The sequence below is a fragment of the Salvelinus namaycush genome, chromosome 2 (genome assembly GCF_016432855.1).
Source record: "Salvelinus namaycush isolate Seneca chromosome 2, SaNama_1.0, whole genome shotgun sequence".
Lineage (NCBI taxonomy): Eukaryota > Metazoa > Chordata > Actinopteri > Salmoniformes > Salmonidae > Salvelinus > Salvelinus namaycush.
In genome coordinates, this window is record NC_052308.1 from 39,652,992 (window position 1) to 39,679,490 (window position 26,499).

A 26,499-nucleotide genomic window follows, 5' to 3' on the forward strand; every position below is an offset into this window, starting at 1 on the left:
GTAGCAGAGAGAACAGTCTATGAATATGGTGGCAGGAGTCTTTGACAATTTTTAGTGCCTTCCTCTGACACCGCCTGGTATAGAGGTCCTGGATGGCAGGCTGCTTAGCCCCAGTGATGTACTGGGCCGTACGCACTACCCTCTGTATTGCCTTGCGGTTGGAGGCTGAGCAGTTTCCGTACCAGGCAGTGATGCAGCCAGTCAGGATGCTCTTGATGTTGCAGCTGTAGAACATTTTGAGGATCTGAGGACTCATGACAAATCTTTTTAGTTTCCTGAGGGGGAATAGGCTTTGTCGTGCCCTCTTCACGACTGTCTTGATGTGTTTAGAACATTCTAGTTTGTTGGTGATGTGGACACCAAGGAACTTGAAGCTCTCAACCTGCTCCACTACAGCCCCGTCGATGAGATGGGGGCGTGCTCAGTCCTCCTTTTCCTGTAGTCCACAATCATCTCCTTTGTCTTGATTACGTTGAGGGAGAGGTTGTTATTCTGGCACCACCCAGCCAGGTCTCTGATCTCCTCCCTATGGGCTCTCGTCGTTGTCAGTGATCAGGCCTACCACTGTCGTCTGCAAACTTAATGATAGTGTTGGAGTCGTGCCTGGCCATGCAGTCGTGGGGCTCCAGTGTTGAGGATCAGTGTGGTAGATGTGTTGTTACCTACCCTTACCACCTGGGGGCGGCCCGTCAGGAAGTCCAGGATCCAGTTGCAGAGGGAGGTGTTTAGTCCCAGAAACCTTAGCTTAGTGATGAGCTTTGAGGGCACTATGGTGTTGAACGCTGATCTTTAGTCAATGAATAGCATTCTCACGTAGGTGTTCCTTTTGTCCAGGTGTGAAAGGGCAGTGTGGAGTGCAATACAGATTGCATCATCTGTGGATCTGTTTGAGCGGTATGCAAATTGGAGTGGGTCTAGGGTTTCTGGGATAATGGTGTTGATGTGAGCCATGACCAGCCTTTCAAAACACTTCATGGCTACGGACTTGAGTGCTGCGGGTCTGTAGTCATTTAGCAGGTTACCTTTGTGTTCTTGGGCACAGGGACTATGGTGGTCTGCTTGAAACATGCTGGTATTACAGACTCAATCAGGGCCAAGTTGAAAATGTCAGTGAAGACACCTGCCAGTTGGTCAGCACATGCCCGGAGCCCACGTCCTGGTAATCCATCTGGCCCAGCGGCCTTGTGAATGTTGACCTGTTTAAAGATCTTATTCACGTTGGCTACAGAGAGCGTGATCACAAAGTCGTCCGGAACAGCTGATGCTCTCATGCATACCTCAGTGTTGCTTGCCTCGAAGCGGGCATAGAAGTGATTTAGCTCGTGTCAATGGGCATCTCGCAGCTGTTCTTCCCTTTGTAGTCTGTAATAGTTTGCAGGCCCTGCCACATGTGGAGCATCGGAGCCGGTGTAGTACGATTCAATCTTAGTCCTGTATTGGTGGTTTGCCTGTTTGATGGTTCGTCTGAGGGCGTAGCGAGATTTCTTATAAGCGTCCAGGTTAGAGTCCCATCTTGGAAGGCGACAGCTCTGCCCTTTAGCTCAGTGCGGATGTTGCCTGTAATCCATGGCATCTGGTTGGGGTATGTATGTACAGTCACTGTGGGGACTACGTAATCGATGCACTTATTGATGAAGCCAGTGACTAATGTGGTGTACTCCTCAATGCCATTGGAGGAATCCCGGAACATTTTCCAGTCTGTGCTAGCAAAACAGTCCTGTAGCTTAGCATCTGCGTCATCTGACCACTTCTTTATTGACTGAGTCACTGGTGCTTCCTGCTTTAGTTTTTGCCTTTAAGCAGGAATCAGGAAGATGGAATTATGGTCAGATTTGCTAAATGGGGGGCGATGGAGAGCTTTGTATGCGTCTCTGTGTGTGGTGTAAAGGTGGTATAGAGTTTTTTTCCCCCTCTGGTTGCACATTTAACATGCTGATAGAAATTAGGTTAGACTGATTTCAGTTTTTCTGCATTAAAGTCCCCGGCCACTAGGAGTGCCGCCTCTGAGTGTGCGTTTTTTGCTTATTTTCTTATACAGCTGACTGAGTGCGGTCTTAGTGCCAGCATCTGTTTGTGGTGGTAAATAAACAGCCATGAAAAATATAGATGAAAACTCTCTTGGCGAATAGTGTGGTCTTGGAGAATAGTGTGGTCTACAGCTTATCATGAGATACTCTACTTCAGGCAAGCCAAATCTAGAGACTTCCTTAGATTTCGCGCACCACCTGTTCTTCACAAATATACACATACCGCCCCCCCTCGTCTGACCGGAATTTGCTGTTCTATCTAGCCGGTGCAGCATATATCCCACCAGCTTAATGTTATCCATGTCGTCATTCAGCCACGATTCGGTGAAACACAAGATATTACAGTTTTTGATGTCCTGTTGGTAGGATATTTGGGATCGTAACACAGGAGTGGCTTCGGGACACGTCTCTGAATAGCCTTGAGTGGCCCAGCCAGAGCCCGGACTTGAACCCGATCTAACATCTCTGGAGAGTCCTAAAAATAGCTGTGCAGCGACGCTCCCCATCCAACCTGACAGAGCTTGAGAGGATCTGCAGAGAAGAATGGGAGAAACTCACAAAATACAGATGTGCCAAGCTTATAAAGGCTATGAATACCAATGTAAATTTAATATTTCCGTTTTTTTATTTTTAATACATTTGCAAAAATGTTCTAAAAACCTGTTTTTGGTTTGCCATTATGCGGTATTGTGTGTAGATTGATGAGGGAAAAAACGATATAATACATTTTAGAATAACAAAATGTTTAAAAAGTCAAGGGGTTTGAATACATTCCTAATGCACTGTGGATCTCAGCCTCTCTCTTTCCCTCTGATACTGCCCACACTCTAGCAATACATGCTCCGCAGTCTCTGTTTCCTGGCAATAATCACACTTTCCGGTTGGATGCTTTCCTATCACATTTAAAATCTTATAAAACCGGTTGTGTTCCATCCTTAATCTTGTAAAAATGGCCTCCTCTCTTCTGTCCCTTCCTGCCATCCCCCCCTTGCCGACTTTCCTCTGTACTTGAAATAAATGCCTGCCCTTAGTATCTCTATTCCACTGCTCCTGCCGTCTCTGCATCATCACTGTTAATATCAGGCTTTTTTCCTCTGCCTTGCTCATTTAAACTACAACATCAACATCCCCACTACTAAGTGCTTGTTTAGCCAGTACATAAACTGCCTCATTCCCCTCCACCCCCACATGGGCTGAGACCAAAGTAAATCTTATCTGTATACCAATCTGTCTAGTACATCATAAAGCAGGTCTTGTCTGCTACGTTAGGTAAAGGACTGCAGACGCATCAACACTGCACATGAATCAGAGCAAATAACTAGTCTTGACTTCCTCCACCCACTGCAAGTCAAGAGTGTGGCCATCAGTTCCGCCGCATATACAGCCAAATTATCTGTAATACGTTTCCTCACTTCCACCCCACATTATTGCACTACAAATGCTGACCAAGTACGTCCTGTCCTTGGATCTTTTGAACCATCTTTGTAAACGGCCACAAAATCCTAATACACAGTATCCAGACGTCTCTTAAACAAACCAGATGGATCAACACCCTCCCTGTCTTTCTGTAGTCTCTCCAGCACTTCTAAATCAACTACTGGAGGCGGGAGTAGCCAAGGTGGATTCACAGGAATAGCTACCGACTATACAGTCCCATCTCCTTCAACTGGGTATTACCCACCCACCCAAAGCACGTGTTCCGTCCTGGCAAATTTATCCAGCATAAAATCCTTTTCGCAGGATGAGACACCCCATGTCCCTGTAAGTTCACCCAATAATTCATTGCCTGCTGCTTCTCCTAATCTGCAATGGCATATCCCCCATCTCCACCTGTAGTGCAGCTACTGGGAATGTCGGGAAAACGCCCCACTACATATTCTGAGACCTTGCACCTTTATGACATCTAGCCGTTCCAATAAGGTCCAGGCTGCCGAACCATGCGCTATACTTCCATAGTCTATTGCAGATCGGATTAATGCAACGTACATTGTCCTCTGAGGAACACCTAGCCTCCCACTCCTTCCCCATCAGACAACACATCACATTTAGCACCTTCTTGCACTTTCCCACCACTCTCTCAATGTGTTCTGCCCAGGTCAGTCTAGTGTCAAAGTATACCCCAAGGAACCTGAAGGCCCCCACCCTATCCAAGTTTCTCCCATATACAGTGCTGTTGGAAAGTATTCAGACCCTTTTACTTTTTCACATTTTGTTAGGTTACAGACTTATTTTAAAATTGATTAAATTGTATTTTTTCCTCCTCAATCTACACACACTACCCCATAATGACAAAGCAAAATAATTTTTTACATTTTTTTGCTAATTTATTTAAAATAATAAAACTGATATCACATTTACATAGGTATTCAGACCCTTTACTCAGTACTTTGTTGAGGCACCTTTGGCAGAGATTACAGCCTCGAGTCTTCTTGGGTATGACGCTACAAGCTTGGCATACCTGTATTTGGGGAGTTTCCCCCATTCTTCTCTGCAAATCCTCTCAAGCTCTGTCGGGTTGGATGGGGACCGTTGCTGCACAGCTATTTTCAGGTCTCTCCAGAGATGTTCGGTCGGGTTCAAGTCCGGACTCTGGCTGAGCCACTCAAGGGCATTCAGTGACTAGTCCCGAAGCCCATCCTGCATTGTCTTAGCTGTGTGCTTAGGGTCGTTGTCCTGTTAGAAGGTGAACCTTCGCCCCCAGTCTGAGGTCCTGAGCACTCTAGAGCAGGTTTTCATTGCCTCGATCCTGACTAGTCTCCTAGTCCCTGCCGCTGAAAAACATCCCCACAGCATGATGCTGCCACCACAATGCTTCACCATAAGGATGGTGCCATGTTTCCTCCAGATGTGACGGTTGGCATTCAGGCCAAAGAGTTTAATCTTGGTTTCACCAGACCAGAGAATCTTATTTCTCATGGTCTGAGAGTCTTTAGGTGCCTTTTGGCAAACTCATAGCGGGCTGTCATTTGCGTTTTACTGAGGAGTGGCTTCCGTCTGGCCACTCTACCATAAAGGTCTGATTGGTGGAGTGCTATAGAGATGGTTGTCCTTCTGGAAGGTTGTCCCATCTCCACAGAGGAACTCTAGAACTCTGTTAGTGTGACCATAGGGTTCTTGGTCACCTCCCTGACCAAGGCCCTTCTCCCCCGATTGCTCAATTTGGCCGGGCGGCCAGCTTTAGGAAGAATCTTGGTGGTTCCAAACTTCTTCCAGTGAAGAATGATGGAGGAACTGTGTTCTTGGGGACCTACAATGCTGCAGAATTTTTTTGGTACCCTTCCCCAGATCTGTGCCTCGACACAATCCTGTCTCGGAGCTCTACGGACAATTCCTTCGACCTCGTTGCTTGGTGTTTGCTCTGACGTGCACTGTCAACTGTGGGACCTTATATAAACAGGTGTGTGCCTATCCAAATCATGTCCAATCAATTGAATTTACCACAGGTAGACTCCAATCAAGTTGTAGAAACGTCTCAAGGATGCTCAATTGAAGCAGGATGCACCTGAGCTCAATTTCACGTCTCATAGCAAACAGTCTGAATACCTATGTAAATAAGGTATTTCAGTTTTGGTTTTTAATACATTTTCTAAAATGTTTAAACTTTTTAAAACTTTGTCATTATGGGGTATTGTGTGTAGATTGCTGAGGAAATTGTTTCATTTGATCATTTTTAGAATAAGGCTGTAACGTAAGAAAATGTGGAAATGTCAAGGGGTCTGAATTATTTCCGAAGGCACTGTAACCTGAAGCGTACCTCATCTCCCAACTTCCTCCTGGTAAAGAACACTGTCTGTGTTTTCTCTACAGAGAACCTGAATCCCCACATTAATGCCCATCTCATCAATTGCTTCCTGTACTTTCCTGACAATGTATGGCACATTTCTTCCCCTCTTCCATAAGACCCCATCATCTGCAAATAACGACTTCCCAATATCCGGCTGTACCTGAGAGTAAACATCATTGATCATGATTGAGAACAACAGAGGACTAAACACGCTCCCCTGCGGTGTACCGTTATCCACCATGTATCTGCCTGATAGAGACTTCCCCACCCTCACCTGGATAGACCTTCCAAACAGAAATAATTTTTCCAGTTCTATATTCTTCCTCCTCCCCCCATAATATCAAGCTTGATTAACAACCCCTCCTTCCACATCATATCATATGCCTTATCCACCTCAAAAAAGACAGCTACAATAATCTCCTTGTTCACCTGAGCCTTCCTGACCTCTGCTTCTAAGCAAAGCCCTGGGTCCATAATTCCACTCCCTTTCCTGAACCCACTCTGACGTAGCGATACTAGCCCCCTGCTTTCCAGGAAGTAAGTTAGCCTCTCCGCAATTCTACGTTCTATAATCTTACATACATGTGATGTTAAAGCTATTGGCCGAGAGCTTGTTGGCGTCGTTGGGTCCTTCCCTGGCTTCCTGATTGCTACCACTACTGCCTCCTTCCAGCTTCATGGTAATTTCTCCTCCTCCCACACTCTGTTGTTCAATACCTTATCCAGTGCCTCATCACTAAGATGGGTCAACATAACGTAGCACACCTCATCTTTTCCAGGTGGAGTTAACCCAACCTATTGCCCTTTTCATCTTTGCCATGGTAAATGGTGCATTCAACACATCATTTACATCCCTCCTATCCAGCACTCTAGGGTGCTCCTCTCTCATTCTCTCTCTCCCCTTCTGCCCCTCCGCTGACAAATGTGCCAAGCTATGCACTTAGACAAACACTTTGGCCATCATCTCTGCCTTCTCCTCATCTGTTACTGCCACATCCTACCCACTCGTCAACACTGGATAATCCCACTCCCTTTTGACCCCACTCATCCTCTTAATCATCCCCCACACTTCTCCCACAGGTGTCGCCCTTCCAATGGTGTCACAGAACCAACGCCAACATGACTTATTTGCCTGATGGATAGTTCTCCTCACCAGGGCCTGCGCCTGCTAATACTGAATCAGATGTTGGAAGTTTTCAGTACTCTAAATGCCCTGTTCCTTTTCAGTACTCTAAATGCCATGTTCCTTTTCAGTACTCTAAAAGCCATGTTCCTTTTCAGTACTCTAAATGCCCTGTTCCTTTTCAGTACTCTAAATGCCATGTTCCTTTTCAGTACTCTAAATGCCATGTTCCTTTTCAGTACTCTAAATGCCATGTTCCTTTTCAGTACTCTAAATGCCATGTTCCTTTTCAGTACTCTAAATGCCATGTTCCTTTTCAGTACTCTAAATGCCATGTTCCTTTTCAGTACTCTAAATGCCCTGTTCCTTTTCAGTTCTCTAAATGCCATGTTCCTTTTCAGTACTCTAAATGCCATTTTCCTACTCCTCACTATTGTCCCACACTCCTCTTTCCACCATGGGACTGCTTTCCTCCTCCTATGTGAACTCTTAGGTATAGCCTCAGTAGCCGCCCCCACTAAAGCTGTTCTCACCCAGTTATTCATACTATCCACATCCCCTCTCATATCCACCCGAGCCATCACCTGCTCACTCAGCTCCTGAAACTGATCCCATTTTGCCCTTCCAAACACCCACCTACCTACTCAATCCACTGATGCCTCCTCAACCCTCTGACCTATTGTGCAGACTATGGGGTAATGATCACTCCCTCTGTCAACTCCTCCCATACCTCCCACTCACAGATTTCTGCCATCGCACTAGATACCAGATTGAGGTCCAAGGCAGACTCTTTCCTTGTGGCTACATCAATCCTGGTCCCTCGGCCATCATTCAGGCACACCAGATAATTTCTATCAGATTTTCCATCACTTGGCCATTTCCATCCATCCGTTATTAAAATCACCACACCACAATACCTTACTTCTATCCTGGCCCTCCACCCTCTCCAGCACTTCCAGGTCCAATATCTGACAAGGATTATAGTAGTTCACTACCTCTAGCAGCCCTCCTCTCAACAACACCTCCACCACCACATATTCCTATTCAAAACCTTTGCCTAGTATCCTGTAAGGAAGTCCTTGCTTTATGAAGGTGCCCCCCCCCCCCCCCCCCCCCCTCTACAACTCCACAGTCGGTTTGAGCCATGTTTCCTGCACAAATCGCAACAGGCTTACATGGCATATGCACAATGAACTGCTTGAACTCCTGCCCATTAGCCAACAGGCTTTGAGCATTCCATTGTAGTACCACCACCATAACTGCAATCCAGTAATACATAACTTCAGCCTCGGCTGATAGAGATAAACTCAAACCTTTTCCCATGTCAATAGTGTCATACTCAGATGTCTCCCAGCCGCTTTCACGATTAGCTGAATCCTTTCTGTTTTAGACTCAACTTTAGCAGTGCTATTGATAGCTCCTGCTATGAACGTCACCAGCTTTCTCTTATCTATGTATACCATATCGCCGCCCACCTACCCCCTAATCCCCAGTCTAGAGGCTCCTACCCATCTCTCCCTGGAACCTGTATCTCCCTGGACCTGGACCACCCTCACTTGATACCCTTCTCTCCACACTCACTTGTTGCACCTCTACTGCCTGCTTCATTGCCTCACACCCACCACATGCCACACTATGAGCACCCCCAGAGCTGCAACACTTTGGTTGTACACCATCCCCACATTTCCCATACTCATGCTGCCCTCCACACCTGGCGTACCTCTTTTTCTCTTTACAGGCTTTTTCCACATGCCCAAACCTCTGGCAGTTATAACATCTTAAAGGCTTCGGTACATAAGCCCTCAACAAATTAACTCATATATCCTATGGTTACTTTATTTGGCAGTACCCTGTCCTTGAAGGGTAACAGAATAGATGGGCTATCTACCCTAACTCCACCCCTTGTTGCTTGCAATCTTTGAACATTCACTAGAACGCCTCCTCTCAATTTGTTGCTTACCTCTTTAATGCTAACACTCACAGGCACTCCTGTTGTCACCCCTTTCATGCACTGCTTCCCTGCTTGATCATTCCAGCTGCTCGACACCACCTTACACTTCCCTATTTGCTTCACTTTGAGAGAATGTTCCCCTCTGCTCCATGTCCTTACAGAACACCAACAAGCTCCGATCTCTTAACACTTTAGCGTTGACAACTTCCCCAATCAACTCTTTTATCACAGCTGTCAACCTTATCGGATCATCGCCCCAACTCCCCCTTCCTCCCTAAACTTCAGAATCACTTTATGCTCACCTCTATGCTCCCCTCGAGACTTATCTTGCCCTTCGTCTGCACTCTCTACCTCCGAACTGCCGCTGGCATTGGAAACTTTCCTCAAACATCCTTTTCTTCTTCATTTCCGCCTCCGTAGACCTCACTCCCCTTCAAACCCCTACTCCCCTTCAAACCCCTACTCCCCTTCAAACCCCTACTCCCCTTCAAACCCCTACTCCCCTTCAAACCCCTACTCCCCTTCAAACCCCTACTCCCCTTCAAACCCCTACTCCCTTTCTCTCCCACTTTCTTTTTCTTTTTCCTACTCCCCCTTTATTTGTACCGCTATGCTCCATACTTGCATCACTTTCTTCTCCATCACTATCTCCTACCGTCTCTGACCCAATCACAGCACAGCCGTGCCGATCCGCCGCCACACAGAGTAAGGTTTGTTTATCGACGATTGATAACCGGCGCTCCGATCAACCCACGTTACGTCTTTCTTTCTCGTGTCCCTGTTCTCCCCAAAATATATATTTTTTTTTTATCAGCTCGCTAGTTAAGCGGAGGATTGAGACGGCCTCGATACACAAGTCCTTTTCCCTTTAGACGTGCCTTTTTTTAAATGTCACGTTTTTGCTGTGAGCCAATGGTGTAACCTACTGTAGGTAAGCACAGGTTGTTTTCCCCATAGGCAGGCAGGCCTGAGACGTTCTATCTAATACCGACTGGGACTATTGGAGGTTTGTCAATCTGGGTTTGTGTTTAGCTCTTTCTAGGACATGGTGAAAGAACGTACTTCAACTGATACGTTTTTGTATTTTTAAGAAAAAATGCGTCAAAATATATTTTAGCCATTTGAGAAACAGTGAGCAAATATAAATGTCAGGTACAGTGAGTAATATTTTAGGCATTGTACTTCCTTGCAGCCAGTTCTACCAAAGACGAGTGTTTGGCAAACAGACATGCAGGGAAGAGAGTGAGTCACCCTCAACTGTAACACACACACACACGCACACACAGCCTTGAAGCTGTTCTTCCCTTTGAGGCATAAACCAGAGAATAATACAACAACTCTCAACAAACAGTGGTTTCATCCTGACATTGCTAGCTACCGTCTTTCTTGTGAGAGAAGAATACATGTCGATTCAGCCAACGGCATTGTACTGTTTAACAGGATCTTCACATTCAGATGCGCCTTGTTGCCTCTTTTTCCCCTCTTCGAGTTCATTTAACATGTCCCTCCCCCTTTAACCAACGTAATGGAGAAATTCTTTGATGTTTCACCAGAATTAGACTTTTCCTTTTTAGCTCAAGGAGTTCCATTATCTGTCTACAGTGTTAAGTAGGACAAGGGAAATGTGCAGAGTAGGACAATGGCTCTGGTTAGTGAGGTGTGGAAAAGCCACTCCTGAAAAGACATGGCCTATTCCTTTATCCTTCTACCAGGGCATGTACTCTATCACCCATTGTTTGGCTGTTTCATGTGAGTGAAGTAAATCATGCATGCTAGACTAAAATCCTAGCTCGGATTTCCAGGCTTTTCCTCGACCATGGGATGATGGTGTCTGGCTATGCAAGACCAGCTACAATGTCTACTATGTCGTTAACGTTCCATAACATGTCTGTCACTCAGGCCAACGGGACACATCATCCGTCTTTGTCCACATTGTTCACTAGGCCAGTATATTTTCTCTGGTGTGACGGTCCAACCTATCCCTCCCACCAATCCCCAGTGTTGCTGACATGGATCCATCCGTGTGCACTGTGTGCATGGTGTGTGTGTGCATGTGTGTGCATGTCTGGCTGACACACACAGTGTTCAGTCATCCGATGCCGATCGGCTTCTCATCCTGGGTATGTGTTTGTGGCTAAACTGAGCTCACAGTGTTTGGCTCTATGTCACTGACCTGGGCCCAGCTGATCTGGGATGACATGGGGATAGTGGCAGGGGCTTCCTGCTGACAGATGAAGTTGAGTCAAACTCCTGCGGATTGGAAAGGCCAGACAGCCTCATAAGAAAACTGGAAGAACGTATAGTATTATATGCAGTTATCAGCAAAAATAGATAAGCAAATAAGAAGCAAATAAATACAGTACCAGTTAAAAGTTTGGACACACCTACTCATTCAAGGGTTTTTATTTATTTTTGCTGTTTTCTACATTGTACAATAATAGTGAAGACATCAAAACTATGAAATAACACATGGAATCATGTAGTAACCAAAAAAATCCCTTACACAGCCTGGAGGTCTGTTGGGTCATTGTCCTGTTGAAAAACAAATGATAGTCCCACTAAGCGCAAAGCAGATGGGATGGCGTATCGCTGCAGAATGCTGTGGTAGCCATGCAACAGTGTTACCAGAAAAGCACCCCCACACCATCAGGTCTTACCTTGTCACAACACAACTGTTCGGCTCAAACGCATTAAGAAGGAAATAAATTCCACAAATTAACATTTAACAAGGCACACCTGTTAATTGAAATGCATTCCATGTGACTACCTTGTGAAGCTGGTTGAGAGAATATCACGAGTGTGCAAAGTTGTCACTTTTTTGGTTACTACATGATTCCATGTGTGTTATTTCATAGTTTTGATGTCTTCACTATTATTTTACAATGTAGAAAATAGTCCAATTAAAGAAAACCCCTGGAATGAGTAGGTGTGTCCAAACTTTTGACTGGAACTGTACATTAATATTCAACGTTTATTAATTAAACAAAAAGCCTAGATTTCTGTTGTGTATATGGGTAAATAAAAAGCTTTGTAGCTTGTAATGAAAACATATATTTACCCATTGTTTAATCATGTTGTTGTTTAATTGCCATGCTGGGGAAGAAATTGCATTCATTGGGGAAAAATAAATACATTGAACTGATGCATGCAAAATACAATTTTATACAAAAAAAGCTCTCAACATTAGTCTTACCTTTCTGTAAAGATGAGGTGGGAAAAAATACATGTAATTATTAGGTAGGATCGAGGTTGGATACATAAACATACTGCAACATTTCATGATAACCAGTGGTGGAAAAAGTACTCAATTGTTATACTTGAGTAAAAGTATAGATACCTTAATAGAAAATAACTCAAGTAACCCAGTAAAATACTAATTGTGTAAAACTATTTGGTTTTAAATATACTTCAGTATAAAAAGTTTATGTAATTAATAAAATATTCTTAAGTATCAAAAGTAAAAGTGTAAATCATTGCAAATTCCCTATATTAAGCAAACCAGAGACAGTAGGGATGACCAGGAATGTTCTCTTGATAAGTGTGTAAATTGGGCCATTTTCCTGTCCTGCTATGCATTCAAAATGTAACTAGTGATTTTGGATGTCAGGGAACATTTATGAAGTAAAAAGTACATTATTTTCTTTAGGAATGTAGTGAAGTTAAAGTAAAAGTTGTCAGCAATATAAATACAAAAGCACATATACTGAAAGGGACTAAAGTATTTTGACTAAAGTACTTTACACCACCGATGATGACTATGTATGTTGTTGTTGTCTATGAGGAGGGGCATCAGGATTTGAGGCTACGGGCAGAACTGTTTTCATAAAGCAACAGAAGGTTATTTACAAAATAAGTTGCCAACAAATAATAGACGTGGAAAGCTCTGAGCTAGCTTTTCATAAGGGATTGCTTTCCAGAAAGGTGAACTGAAGGCAACAGCTCCAGAAAGCAGAAAACATTTACATTTTGAATGTGTGTAATTGTGTTTCTTTGGCGCATTTTCTCTCAGAGCTTATTGTTTTATTGCTTTTTGTCATTCATTTGTTTATATCTGGGGTGGTTATATTATTTGCCTTCCTGAAAACATGGGTTTGCATGGAATTAGGTTGTTTGTTATTTCGAAGAAAACAGAATATGTTCATAGAGGATTAGATTTGTGGTTCCACCTCATATATTTAACTGGATCAGGGCAGAGAGAGGAATATGTCAAACCGAGACAGCCAGGGTTTTATTTACAAAAGTAGAAAATACATTACATTTCCTCAGAGCTTGCTTTCTCTCTCTACTGTATATGAACAGTATCCTGTTGAGTGGCAAGCGGCCATCTTCTGTTATTACTATGGCTGAAGTGCGAGGAGATGTTAACTACTCAAATACTTATTGTAAATACTTGCTGTTTCTGTATTGGGATATGAACGTGACCGCCCTCCTGAAGTGTCTTACCAGTCGCGCCACACGTATAGTTAGCTATTCGCTGGCGCACGTAGGGACACTTCAGGTTGAGGAGTAAGTTTCACACATCCCCACATGCACACTGTTCTTTAACGGTGTGAGATATTAGAGTGGCACTGGTACAGACGGACACAAGGCGATGACTGATGACTTCACTCCATCTTGCTGATGCAGCCATTAGTGAGAAGCACAGCCCAGATACTTAGCGCCAGCCCTTCCATGGAATCCAGACCTGGCCAATAAATACACACTTCCAGGCGGTGTGTGGAATGGGGAGAAGACGATTCATCCAAATTTAACTCAGTGGACAAATCTGTAGCACTTGGGTCTATTTTACTGCTTCAGCATCAAACTGGCCGGGCCTAAAATTTGGCGGGTAGATTTTGTCTTTGGCAGGTACGATGTCTATTTCACCAGCCACGTTGGCGGGTGTTCGGGGCTCCAAATTGTGAGCCTTTCATTTGCATTTGTGAATAAAAATAGTCAAGTATGATCATATATATAGCTAAATTAATGCTACAGTGGCTTGTGGACCAAAAAGTACATTTAAGGCCCTGGAAACTGGTAACTAATTAATCTGAAAAAATGCATTACTGCTGTGAATTGCTCCTCAGTTAGTGTGTGTGTGTGTGTGTGTGTGTGTGTGTGTGTGTGTGTGTGTGTGTGTGTGTGTGTGTGTGTGTGTGTGTGTGTGTGTGTGTGCATGCATCAGACCTGGGTTCAAATACTGTACATGTGTATTTAACTATCTGGTGTTTAAAATACACAGCCCAAATTTTTTTTTTAAATAGTCTAACAAATTGTATTTCAGAGTATTTTCAAATACTTAATTCAAATACTATTTGAACATTTCTGGGTTAAATGCATGGATGTGTATTTGACTCAGTGTATTTGAGTATTTTCAAATAATTTCCAAGTGTATTTCCAAAAACATAAAAAAATGTAACTACTTGTCTTTTCAAATAAAATATATCTGAATACTTACTTTGAATGTATGTGAAAGTAATTGAGATATTTTAAATAGTATTTGAACCCAGGTCTGGCGTGTATATGTGTGTTTGTGCATGCATACCTGCCTGCATGTGTTTGTGGGGAGTCCGACTAAGACCTGGCCGAAGCAGTAGGATATTTTAAATCTGTAATATTCATGTCATCCAGGAGAACGTCTATTGAGGAACAGACAACTGTGTCCGATTTAAATATTTATATATATATATATATATATCCCACAGCATGCCATAAAGCCAGCCCTGGTCCGGAGGGCCCCGGGGGTGGTAGTAAAAAGGAAGTCACATTTTTATTTAATGAACCACTTGAAAAGTTGACTCTAACCTTTAGAGAATGGGCTCATAAATGATTTGTTAATCGAGAGAAGTGTTTGAGTCTGCCTTTGCCTGTGATCCTTTGTCTGTGGTCCTTGCAGTCTTCTGTAGTTCTATTGGTCCCATTGTAGTGGTGAACAGATCAAGAGCAACCCTGTCTGCGATGGTGGATTATTCTGTAGTAGGATCTCTGCTGTGGGGGAGAGAGAGGATTAGAAGAGCAGTCAGTGGATCAGGGAAGGTGCTGCAGGGTGGAAGTTGATTTCACTACTGGTTCTACCGTCTCTCTCAATGCAAAGTGAGAGGTGGGGGGAAACGTTTTTACTCTCTCATGTCTCCATTTGGGCAGTGTAGTAGTAAAACCAGCTGGATTTTCGATGGGCTTCATGCACATTATGGGTATCGGGACTGTGACATCTTCATAGCCAGGGTCTCAGAGTAGGAATGCTGATCTGGGATCAGAATAGCCTTTTACATCAAAATGACTGTATTAGACTGTATTAAAAATTATACTGTATGGACACTGATGGGTTGGGGACCTGAACCTAGATCAGCACTCCTACTCTGAGTACATTTTGAATACAGGCCCAGATCTTAGTGCTGAGAACTGACTCTCCCTCCTCTCTTCTTCTAGGGACACACAGTCCTGGGGTCTGGGCCTCCTCATACCCTGAGTGTGCGGAGAGGAACCAATCACCAGTGGACATCTCAGACAAGGATGCCAAGGTGTCTCAGGAGTGCCAGGAGCTGACCCTCAACGGGTTCAACGCCGAGTCATCCAACAAGACCTCCATGAAGAACACAGGAAAGACAGGTCAGTGGGCCTTCATTCATTCAGACAGAGCAGTTTTTTTAACCTACCGTAGCAGGGTGAGACAAAGATGGGTGCTTTGCTCAATGCTCTGGTAAGAAGACAGGTCAGCATTCCTTCACTCATCCAAAACTATTGGAGTAGAACGGGCTTGGGTTTTTAATTCTTCAGCATGGTGGGCTGAGGCGCTATCCTCAAATGCTCCTTCATACTATGTGTAAGGATCTAGACGTGGGGGGGGTATGGAAGAAAAAGATCAGTCAGAGAGGAGACATAAATACACCGTTCGATCACAAGCATTTCGCTACAACCGCAATAACATCTGCTAAACACGTGTATGTGACCAATACAATTTGATATGATGGGTCAGCGTTCGGTTATGGCTTTACAAAGTGTTAAACCCTTACACTAATGGAAATTGGCCTATGTTGATAGGGCCAAATTGAAATGTTTCTAACAGAAGAACTATAAAAAGCATATTCATGACCATGGTAGCAATTGAAGGATAACACTTTGGAGATTAGGGAGTAATTATCAGATCAAAGGTGAGGACACAACAGTTCACCTGACATAAGGCTGTATCCAAACATTACATTGTTGATTTTATGTGAATTTTACACTTACTGTACTTTTCTCAGCATTTGTCAATAACAAAATCTAAAAATACTCTGGATACATTCAGTAACATCAGAATATTCATACAAAAGTTAGTAGGTGCAGGATAAGAAACAAATAATTACAAGAGTTTGAGTAAGATGTCTAACTGGTGTCTCCAAGTGGGGGGGACACCTCTCCAAACTGTGTACAGTTCCTAAGTAATTTCAATGTGGATCAGGTGGGCATTATCTGAAAGCTTATTGTATTTCCAACATGGCTAGCTAAGTAATAAAATACGATCTTACAGTGTTAGGCTTTCAAAAGGCCACTTCAGACAAACATATTGTAATTTCGGTGCACATAGAATGCAGTCATGCAAGTGTGTGTTCCGCAGCAAATGTTCTCGATTGTAAGCATTGATGCTGTAAATGACATTTGTTTTTAAGTATGGAAATGTGAAGTGCGTGACTCACGGTTGCGCGGTTTGCCTGTATGACATCAAAATGGTATTTATTATTGTCCTCAATGTCTCTGCTTTCAGAGCACATTGACTCCTTTCAACCCGTATACAGGCTGACAGGGCTGTGAGTGGAAAGCGCTACACTTCACCTTGCATGATCCTGCCAACATTGTAATTAACCACAAAGGGACTAGATCTTCAAAGTTGATCCTAATCGATTTCCCTGCATGGTGCCTTGACCTACTTTGGCTTTGAGTTGCAGCTGATTGGCCAGCATCCAGAAGTCTTCAGCTAAACATTTCTTTCCCAGGCAAATGTCAAGCAAGCCTTAAGCAAATTCATGAGGAAATGCTGGCACTGGAGACATTTGCATTGATCAAGGATTTACTTCCCGTCTTTCACAGCCTGTGATTCAAGGTCTTTTTGGCTTAGCATCTTATTCCTGCCCTGCTCAGCTCGACTGCTGAAGTGCCAAAACACAGAGAGGGCAGCATGGCTAATCAAAGTCCCAAAAGCCGGCCTCTCCTCTGTGTGTTTTTGCATGTGTATGCATGTGTGTATGACTGTTGTCCATGACACTAGCCAGAGAAGCGGGATCAGTTTTCCGCTGTGCGGCTGTATGTTTACAGTGTGCTTGGTGGAGCTTGTGTGCTGAACCTCTTTAGCTTAACAAACCCTAGCCTGCGTTTGTACACCCAGATCCCCTCTCAGTTCTCCACGGAAGCTCTGCCCGCTACACACAGCAAGTCCCCATCTACACATTGTATTACTGTCTATCGCTTAACACTTTGCGTGTGTCATCACCCTTTCTCTCTCTACGTTCTCACACTTTTTCTTGAGTCCCATAGGGCGGCGCACAATTGGCCCAGCGTCGTCCGGGGTAGGCCGTCATTGTAAATAAGAATTTGTTCTTAACTGACGTGCCTAGTTAAATAAAGGTTGAATACAATCTGTCTCACTCTCTCTGTACCCCTCATTCATACTGTCCATCTCTCTCTCTCTTCTCTCGCTCTCCCTCCCTCCCCCCGTGACACTGCTGGTTCCCCCTGCTCTGTGGTGTTTATAATCAATGTGGGTTTGTTTGTCCTCATGCTCATCCCCTCACCCCTCTCTCCTCTCCTCCTCTGTTGGATTTGTGATTAAAAGAAGCCTGGCTGTAGCTGCATTTCATCTGGAGGGCCTGGCTAGGTTAAATCCTCCCTTAAATCCTAACAGACAGGGGGATCAGGGGCCTAATCTGGCTAATGATGTCAGCTGGAGAGATGTTCAAGGGTTATGGATTCATCTAAATATGCACAGAGCACACTCACTTAGCTACCACACCACAGACAGACAGGGGAAATGTCAGAGTTCTTCACACAATGGAGTTTCAGTACCTCTATTCATAAAGCTTCTCTGCGTAGGAGTGTTGTTTTAGGATCACGACTCCCGTGTACACAATATTTTTCATTATGATCTAAAAGGCATAACTGATCCTAGATCAGCACTTCACTATTTGTGAATACAGGCCCAGATGTTGCGTGACTCAGGCAAACTCAGCAGGACTGAATAGGAGGAGGGTAGACATCCGGGAAAACACCAAAAAATGCAGCTTCAGTGTTTACACCACACACAGCCAAAACCTTTACTTATGATTACGTTTCACAACTCCAACTCCTGAAGGGGGAATTCTTCAACAAGACCAGCTTTAACTAACTTTCAAAGCAAACTGCAAAGACATGTTTTGTCTCTGAAATGTGCAAGTCTTCTTGCATGAAGTCGTGAACCATTGGTGCTGGGGTAATTCAACTGTGGTTGATAATGTATTTAAATGTAGAATGCCCAGAGAAGGCTGTAGCCAGCAAGCTAGCCCGAGCCCTTTGATGGAACACAGATATCTCCTTGACTTGACAAAGCGTGTGTTTATTGGAGGTTGCAGGGGTTAATTGATGGCTTAAGTCTCTGGGCAAAGCTCAATTTGTCACTGTAAGTGTTCAAAGCGTTCACATTCAGCTGAGGGTTTCTAGTTGAAGAATTCGACTACAGTAACAAAGCCTTATGAAGCAATGGAGCCTATTTAACTGAGAATTAGCATGTCATCAGAGACCTTTAAGGCCAATGATGACAGCGCAGAAGGCTCTTATGTGTCCAACTCCCTGAGTCCCCTAGCTTCAAATAGGCTTCAGCCAAATAATACTTTCATTTAGGAGGAATTTGAATAGGATGTATTGGTATGCACACAAGTCAAGTCGAATATAAAGTGCATTTTCCATTGGTCTCGGTCATAACAGATCTGGACAATAATCAGAATGGACAGAGGCACGTTCAAAGAGAAAAGGCAAATCACAGATTGACATAAGACATTTTTCTCAACTTATCCCTCTTACTGACTGTATCTCTTCTCTGCTTTCTTTCCTCTCCTAGCCCTCTACGTGTATCTGCCTTTTAACCTCTCCTCCCCATGCCCTCTATCTAAGGGAGTGGATCTCTATCTGTCTATCTCTCCAGCTGACGACGGCTATTGACAGCCACGTTCTTTGAATTTTTGATTGAGGAAAAACAAAACATCAGCTTTTAATTGTGAGTGAGAGTCGCACCTATTTCTCTACCAATACCCCCAATACTCACTTGTATTTACTATTTCACCCCTCTCTCAGTGGCTGTTCTGCTGAAGGATGACTATTTTGTACGGGGGGCAGGACTACCTGGACGCTTCAAGGCGGAGAAGATAGAGTTCCACTGGGGTCAGAGTAACGGATCAGCAGGGTCGGAACACAGCATCAACAGCAGGAGGTTCCCCGTGGAGGTAAGATCAGATGGGGACAGGGGTTGTAGGGGTTAGATCATGGACACAGAGGACAGGGGGTGTAGGGGTTAGATCGTGGACACAGAGGACAGGGGGTGTAGGGGTTAGATCATGGACACAGGACTGGGGGTGTAGGGGTTAGATCGTGGACACAGAGGACAGGGGGTGTAGGGGTTAGATCATGGACACAGGACTGGGGGTGTAGAGGTTAGATCATGGACACAGAGGACTAGGGGTGTAGAGGTTAGATCATGGACACAGAGGACTAGGGGTGTAGAGGTTAGATCATGGACACAGAGGACTAGGGGTGTAGGGGTTAGATCATGGACACAGGACTGGGGTTGTAGGGGTTAGATCATGGACACAGGACTGGGGGTGTAGGGGTTAGATCGTGGACACAGAGGACAGGGGTTGTAGGGGTTAGATCATGGACACAGAGGACAGGGGTTGTAGGGGTTAGATCATGGACACAGAGGAAAGGGGGTGTATGGGTTAGATCATGGACACAGAGGACGAGGGGTGTAGAGGTTAGATCATGGACACAGAGGACTAGGGGTGTAGAGGTTAGATCATGGACACAGAGGACTAGGGGTGTAGGGGTTAGATCATGGACACAGGACTGGGGTTGTAGGGGTTAGATCATGGACACAGGACTGGGGGTGTAGGGGTTAGATCGTGGACACAGAGGACAGGGGTTGTAGGGGTTAGATCATGGACACAGAGGACAGGGGTTGTAGGGGTTAGATCATGGACACAGAGGACAGGGGTTGTAGGGGTTAGATCATGGACACAGAGGACAGGGGTTGTAGGGGTTAGATCATGGACACAGAGGACAGGGGGTGTAGGGGTTAGATCATGGACGCAGAGGACTGGGGGTGTAGGGGTTAGATCATGGACACAGAGGACAGGGGGTGTAGGGGTTAGATCATGGACGCAGAGGACTGGGGGTGTAGGGGTTAGATCATGGACACAGAGGGTGTTGACGTTTGAGGCTAATACACTGATCCCAAAAGAGAAGGATGCATCAGTACAGGCTCTGAACCTAGAGCACAGGAGATTACTGTAAGGAGCTACTACAGCGGGATGAGTATAACCATGTAGGCCTCATGCTGAGTGGATCAGTGGATGAATGTAAGGTTCTTATTTGAGAGGGAGGCAGGAAGAAAGTGACGGAAAGACAGCCACCGATACGGTGAGAGAGCGAGACAGAGGGATACAGTGGCTGTCCTTTGCGATGCAGATAAATGCTCACCCTGATGGCAGGTGTGGGAATGTGATTAATCATTCAGACTGAGTCAGGAGGAGCCAGAAGTGGAGAGACACTTCCAGCATGTCAACTCAGTGAACGTTCCAGTACCTTAAGCACTTAGCTTTGTGGTACCATTCAGTCTACAATGTTGAAGCAGCGACCTGGTTTTGAATCCTAGGTACAATACATAGTAGTGGAATGGAAGGGAGTGCACTTTGTGCTTCTTTTATATCCCCTGTCTCATGGACCTGGGAATTGTTTCCAGCTAGGTTTGTCTCTCTAGCCTAGCCATGTTCTTATAAAGCCTTCCCTCTGGCAGTCAGGGCCGTATTTATAAAGCTTATCATATAAAACCGCCCTTCCTTCCCTGTCTGTCTCTGTTGCCTAGCCCTCTTATACAGCTTCCCTGCCCCCCTTTCTTCCATACAGGCATGGTATGACTTTTGATTCTGAAAGCCTGTATAATTACAATCAGTATTTTTTTCTCTTCACATCTTTCTGTGACCAACGGGCCATTAAAGGCCACTAGATGGATGATATACAGCCATTCTAATTGAATGCTGTGATATTAGCGGTTGTGCATATGGCTGTGTTGGATAGTGCCTGCTTTTACCTGTCGTGGTGCTGATTACGGCTGTATAACTCACTTTGATATCCGTCTGCGTAGTGGGTGGTTAAGGGGGAGGAAGGAAAGGCAGCAGGAGAAGAGAAAGCAAAGATACGTATGCTGTTCCTTTCTGTTAAAATGGATAGCATACATTTACTTTGTGGCTCACGTGTGACAAGGAAAAAATAAGGCCCAGTGCAGTCAAAAATGTGATTTTCTGTGTTTTATATATTTTTCCACACTGAGGTTGGAATAATATTGTGAAAATTATGAAAATGCCCTTTTAGTATAAGAAGTGTTTGAAAAGACCCCATGAAATTTCAGCCTGTTTTGGTGGGATGGAGCTTTGGTGACATCACCAGGTGGTAAATTAGTTAATAGACCAATAAGAAAGAGTTCCAAACCTCTATGCCAACAATAGCTAGTTTTCAGTTTTTCCCCTTCCCACTCAGACCACTCCCAGACATTCCTAGCCAAATTTTACCATTTTAATTAAAAACCATCACAGTAATGTACTTAATTGTTACCCAGAAATGATTTGATATTGAGATAAAAGTGGCAGTATTGGACCTTTAAACTCGAGTGTCTTGAGTGTTATATGTTATTTGTTTTCTTTTGAAATATATATGGTGTGTGTGTGTGTGCATGCCTGCCTGCATTGGGAAAATATGTAGAGAGAAAGTATGACAATATAAAAAACCAGTGAGACTTTTTGCTGGTCCAGTACCAAGCTTCATAAAACGTGACATCCTTTTGGATCATCCCCACTCATGCCTCTCTATGGCCCTGTCGCAATATACTTGTATAGTTTGACTTTACCCTCATAAACTTTACATTTATCCAGTAGTTTCCATTTTTATTTGTCTTGTGTATGGGATACGCATATTATACATTGTTCAACAAAATGCTCAGTGGCGACCTGTCATTCAGGGCAACAACAAAAAAGCCATGCGTTTTGAGCCCCACCTGTTTAGCAAATATATATATATTTTTGTATATATATATATATATATATATATATATTCCAGGGTTTTTCTTTATTTTTACTATTTTCTACATTGTAGAATAATAGAGAAGACATCAAAACTATGGAATAACACATATGGAATTATGTAGTAACCAAAAACGTGTTAAACAAATGAAAATATATTTTATATTTGATATTCTTCAAAGTAGCCATCCTTTGCCTTGATGACATCTTTGCACACTCTTGGCATTCTCTAAACCAGCTTCATGAGGTAGTCACCTGGAATGCATTTCAATTAACAGGTGTGCCTTTTTAAAAGTACATTTGTGGAATTTCTTTCCTTAATATGTTTGAGTCAATCAGTTGTGTTGTGACAAGGTAGGGGTGGTATACAGAAGATAGCCCTATTTGGTAAAATACCAAGTTCATATTATGGCAAGAACAGGTCAAATAATCAAAGATAAATGACAGTCCATCATTACTTTAAGACATGAAGGTCAGTCAATTTTGCTCTGTCTGTATGCTACGTCTTGCTTGTCCTATGTTGCTATGTCTGTATGCTATGTCTTGTTCTATGTTGCTATTGTCTATATTGTAATTGTTTTTAATAACCTGCCCAGGGACTGCGGTTGAAAATTAGCCGGCTGGCTAAAACCGGCACTTTTACTGAAACGTTGATTAATGTGCACTGTCCCTGTAAAAATAAACTCAAACTCAAACTCAATCCGGAAAATTTCAAGAACTTTAAAAGTTTCTTCAAGTGTGTTCACAAAAACCATCACGTGCTATGGTGAGACTGGCTCTCATGAGGACCGCCAACGGAAAGGTTACCTCTGCTGTAGAGGTTATGTTCATTAGAGTTAACTGCACCTCAGATTGCAGCCAAAATAAATGCTTCACAGAATTCAAGTAACAGACACATTCAAGAAAATGGCGCCGACAGATAGGGCAGCCGTGTTTCTAGCTCCTAAGCAACTTTGCAGTATTTTGTTTTTTATGTGTTATTTCTTACATTATTAGCCCATAATTTGTGTTTGTTATTACATACAGCTGGGAAGAACGTTTGGATATTAGAGCGGTGGTAACTCACCAGCATTACCAGCATTACGACTTTCCCGAATCGGATCCTTTCTTTGTATCCCCCAGGGCAATTGAACTGATTCCAGAGGCTGATCCAAAACACCGCCGGTGGAGAAGAGGTATTCGTAGTGGACTTCTAGTCTGACTCAGGAGGCACGCACACCACCCAATACTTCTGCGTATATTACTCGCTAATTTTCAGTCTCTGGATAATAAAGTTGACAAGCTCAGGGCAAGGATCTCCTTCCAGAGAGACATCAGGGATTGTAACATACTTGGTTTCACGGAAACATAGCTCCCTCGGGATATACTGTCTGAGTCTGTACAGCCAGTTGGGTTCGCAGTTGATACCCCAGACAGGAATAAATAACTCTCCGGGAAGAAGGGCGTGGGCGTATGTTTCATGATTAACTACTCATGGTGTGATTGTAATAACATACAGAAACTCAAGTCCTTTCCTAGAATACCTCACAATCAAATGCCGACCGTATTATCTCCCAAGAGAATTGTCTTCTGTTATAGTCACAGCCATGTATATTCCCCCTCAAGCCGATACCACAACGGCCCTCAAAGAACTTCACTGGACTTTATGAGAACTGGAAACCACATATCCTGAGTCCGCATTTATTGTACCTGGGGATTTCAAAAAAGCAAATTTGAGGAAAACACTACCGAAGTTCAACACATTGACCATAGTACTCTTGCTGCTAAAATAATCAACCTTGCTACTCCAACTTCCAGGATGCCTACAAGGCCCTCCACTGCCCTCCCTTCGGCAAATCTGATCACAACTCCATTTTGCTACTCCCTTCCTATAGGTAGAAACTCAAACAGGAAGTACCCATGCTAAGGACTATTCAACGCTGGCCTGACAAATCGGAATCCACGCTTCAAGATTGTTTTGATTACGCGGACTAGGATATTTTCCGGGTAACCTCTGACAATACAATTTACAAATACACTGATACAGTGACTGAGTTTAGGAAGTGTATAGGAGATGTTGTACCCACTGTGACTATTAAAACCTACCCTAATCAGAAACCGTGGATAGATGGCAGCATTTGCGCAAAACTGAAAGCACGAACCATGGCAAGGGCACTGGGAATATTGTCGAATACAAACAGTGTAGGTATTACCTCCGTAAGGCAATCAAACAGGCAAAACGTGTGTATAGAGACAAAGTGTAGTCGCAATTCAACGGCTCAGGCACGAGACGCATGTGGCAGGGTCTACAGACAATCACGGACTACAAAGCGAAAAACAGCCACGTCGCGGACACCGACATCTTGCTTCCGGACAAGCTAAACACTTTCTTCGCCCACTTTGAGAATAACACAGTGCCACCGACGCGGCCCGCTACCAAGGACTGTGGGCCCTGCTTCTCCATGGCCGACATGAGTAAGACATTTAAGCATGTTAATCCTCGCACGGCTGCTTGCCCAGACGGCATCTCTAGCCGCATCCTCAGAGTATGCGCAGACCAGCTGGCTGGAGTGTTTACGGACATATTCAATCTCTCCCTATCTCAGTCTTCTGTCCCCACATGCATCAATATGTACACCATTGTTTTCTACAATGTAGAAAATAGTAAAAAATTAAGAAAAACCCTTGAATGTACACTACCGGTCAAAAATTTTAGAACACCTACTCATTCAAGGGTTTTTCTTTCTTTTTACTAAGTTCTACATTGTAGAATAATAGTGAAGACATCAAAACTATTAAATAACACATATGGGATCATGTAGTAACCAAAAATATGTTAATCAAAATGTATTTTATATTTGAGATTCTTCAAATAGCCACCCTTTGCCTTGATGACAGCTTTGCACACTCTTGGTATTTGAGATTCTTCAAATTTGTGGAAGTTCTTTCCTTAATGCATTTAAGCCTATCAGTTGTGTTGTGACAAGGTAGGGGGTATACAGAAGATAGCCCTATTTGGTTCAAGACCAAGTTCATATTATGCCAAGAACAGCTCAAATAAGCAAAGAGAAACGACAGTCCATCATAACTTTAAGACATGAAGGTCAGTCAATACGGAACATTTCAATAACTTTGAAAGTTTCTTAAAGTGCAGTCGCAAAAACCATCAAACGCTATGATGAAACCAGCTCTCATGAGGACCGCCACAGGAATGGAAGACCCAGAGTTACCTCTGCTGCAGAGGATAAGTTCATTAGAGTTACCAGCCTCAGAAATTGCAGTCCAAATAAATGCTTCACAGAGTTCAAGTAACAGACACATCTCAACATCTGTTCAGAGGAGACTGTGTGAATCCGGCCTTCATGGTTGAATTGCTGCAAAGAAACCACTACTAAAGGACACCAATAAGAATAAGAGACTTGCTTGGGCCAAGAAACATGAGCAATGTAGATTAGAACGGTGGAAATCTGTCCTTTGGTCTGGAGTCCAAATTGGAGATTTTTGGTTCCAACCGCTGTCTTTTTGAGACGCGGTGTGGGTGAACGGATGATCTCCACATGTGTTTTCCCACCGTAAAGCATGGAGGAGGAGGTGTTCTGGTGTGGGGGTGCTTTGCTGGTGACAGTGTCTGTGATTTATTTCAAGCAGAACACCAGTTTTCAGCTGTGCTAACATAATTGCAAATGGGTTTTCTTTCAAAAACAAGGACATTTCTATGTGACCCCAAACTTTTGAACAGTGAAGGATATATATATATAATATATATAAAGGTGTTGACTGTTTTGCATGTTATTTTGGCATTAATACCTGTCACATATCAGTTTGCAAATATATAAAAAAATATATATATTTAATACATTTGCTTGTCTCTTTTTTGCTTTCCTGAGTAAGGTAGCTCCCAAATGCAGGTGTTTCAGCCTAGCTCACTGCTTTCTGTGGTGGTGGGGCAGCCAGCAGAAAATATGGAGCGTAAGGGTTGGTAATGTTCTCTAGTTGCGCCATGATTGGCTCAGTGTTCTGTCACTCACGGGGACACTCCGTCACCGCAAAATCTACGGGGAGTGCTTGAAAATTCTAGCCCCTTGGGTTCTGCCATAGATTTAGATTAGAAGTGCCCATCCAAGAAGGCTCAAGGTCATTACCCACAGATAAAATTACATAAAATCACATTATATCTATCGTAGATTTTATTGGACTGATCATGTCAACATCATACTTTCAAAATCTTAGCTAGCAAGCTAGACAAGCAGTCATCGTAAATCAAGTCAACAATCTACTGGCAAATCCTTTTCAAAACTTGTCGTATGAAGATAAATTATAGATACAATGGTGCTCATCGGCCATTGGACATAAACATTCCA

At 43.7% G+C, this 26,499-nt stretch overlaps 1 protein-coding gene across 1 annotated transcript in view; it reads left to right on the forward strand.

Annotated features, from left to right (window-relative positions):
* The window catches only part of LOC120021657 (receptor-type tyrosine-protein phosphatase gamma-like), a 276,262-nt gene that overhangs the window by 172,398 nt on the left and 77,365 nt on the right, over positions 1-26,499 (forward strand). Inside the window, exons 3-4 of the mRNA XM_038965478.1 lie at positions 15,294-15,473; positions 19,164-19,312. Coding sequence (XP_038821406.1) covers positions 15,294-15,473; positions 19,164-19,312 — 329 coding nt within the window. The remainder of the gene's footprint in view (positions 1-15,293; positions 15,474-19,163; positions 19,313-26,499) is intronic.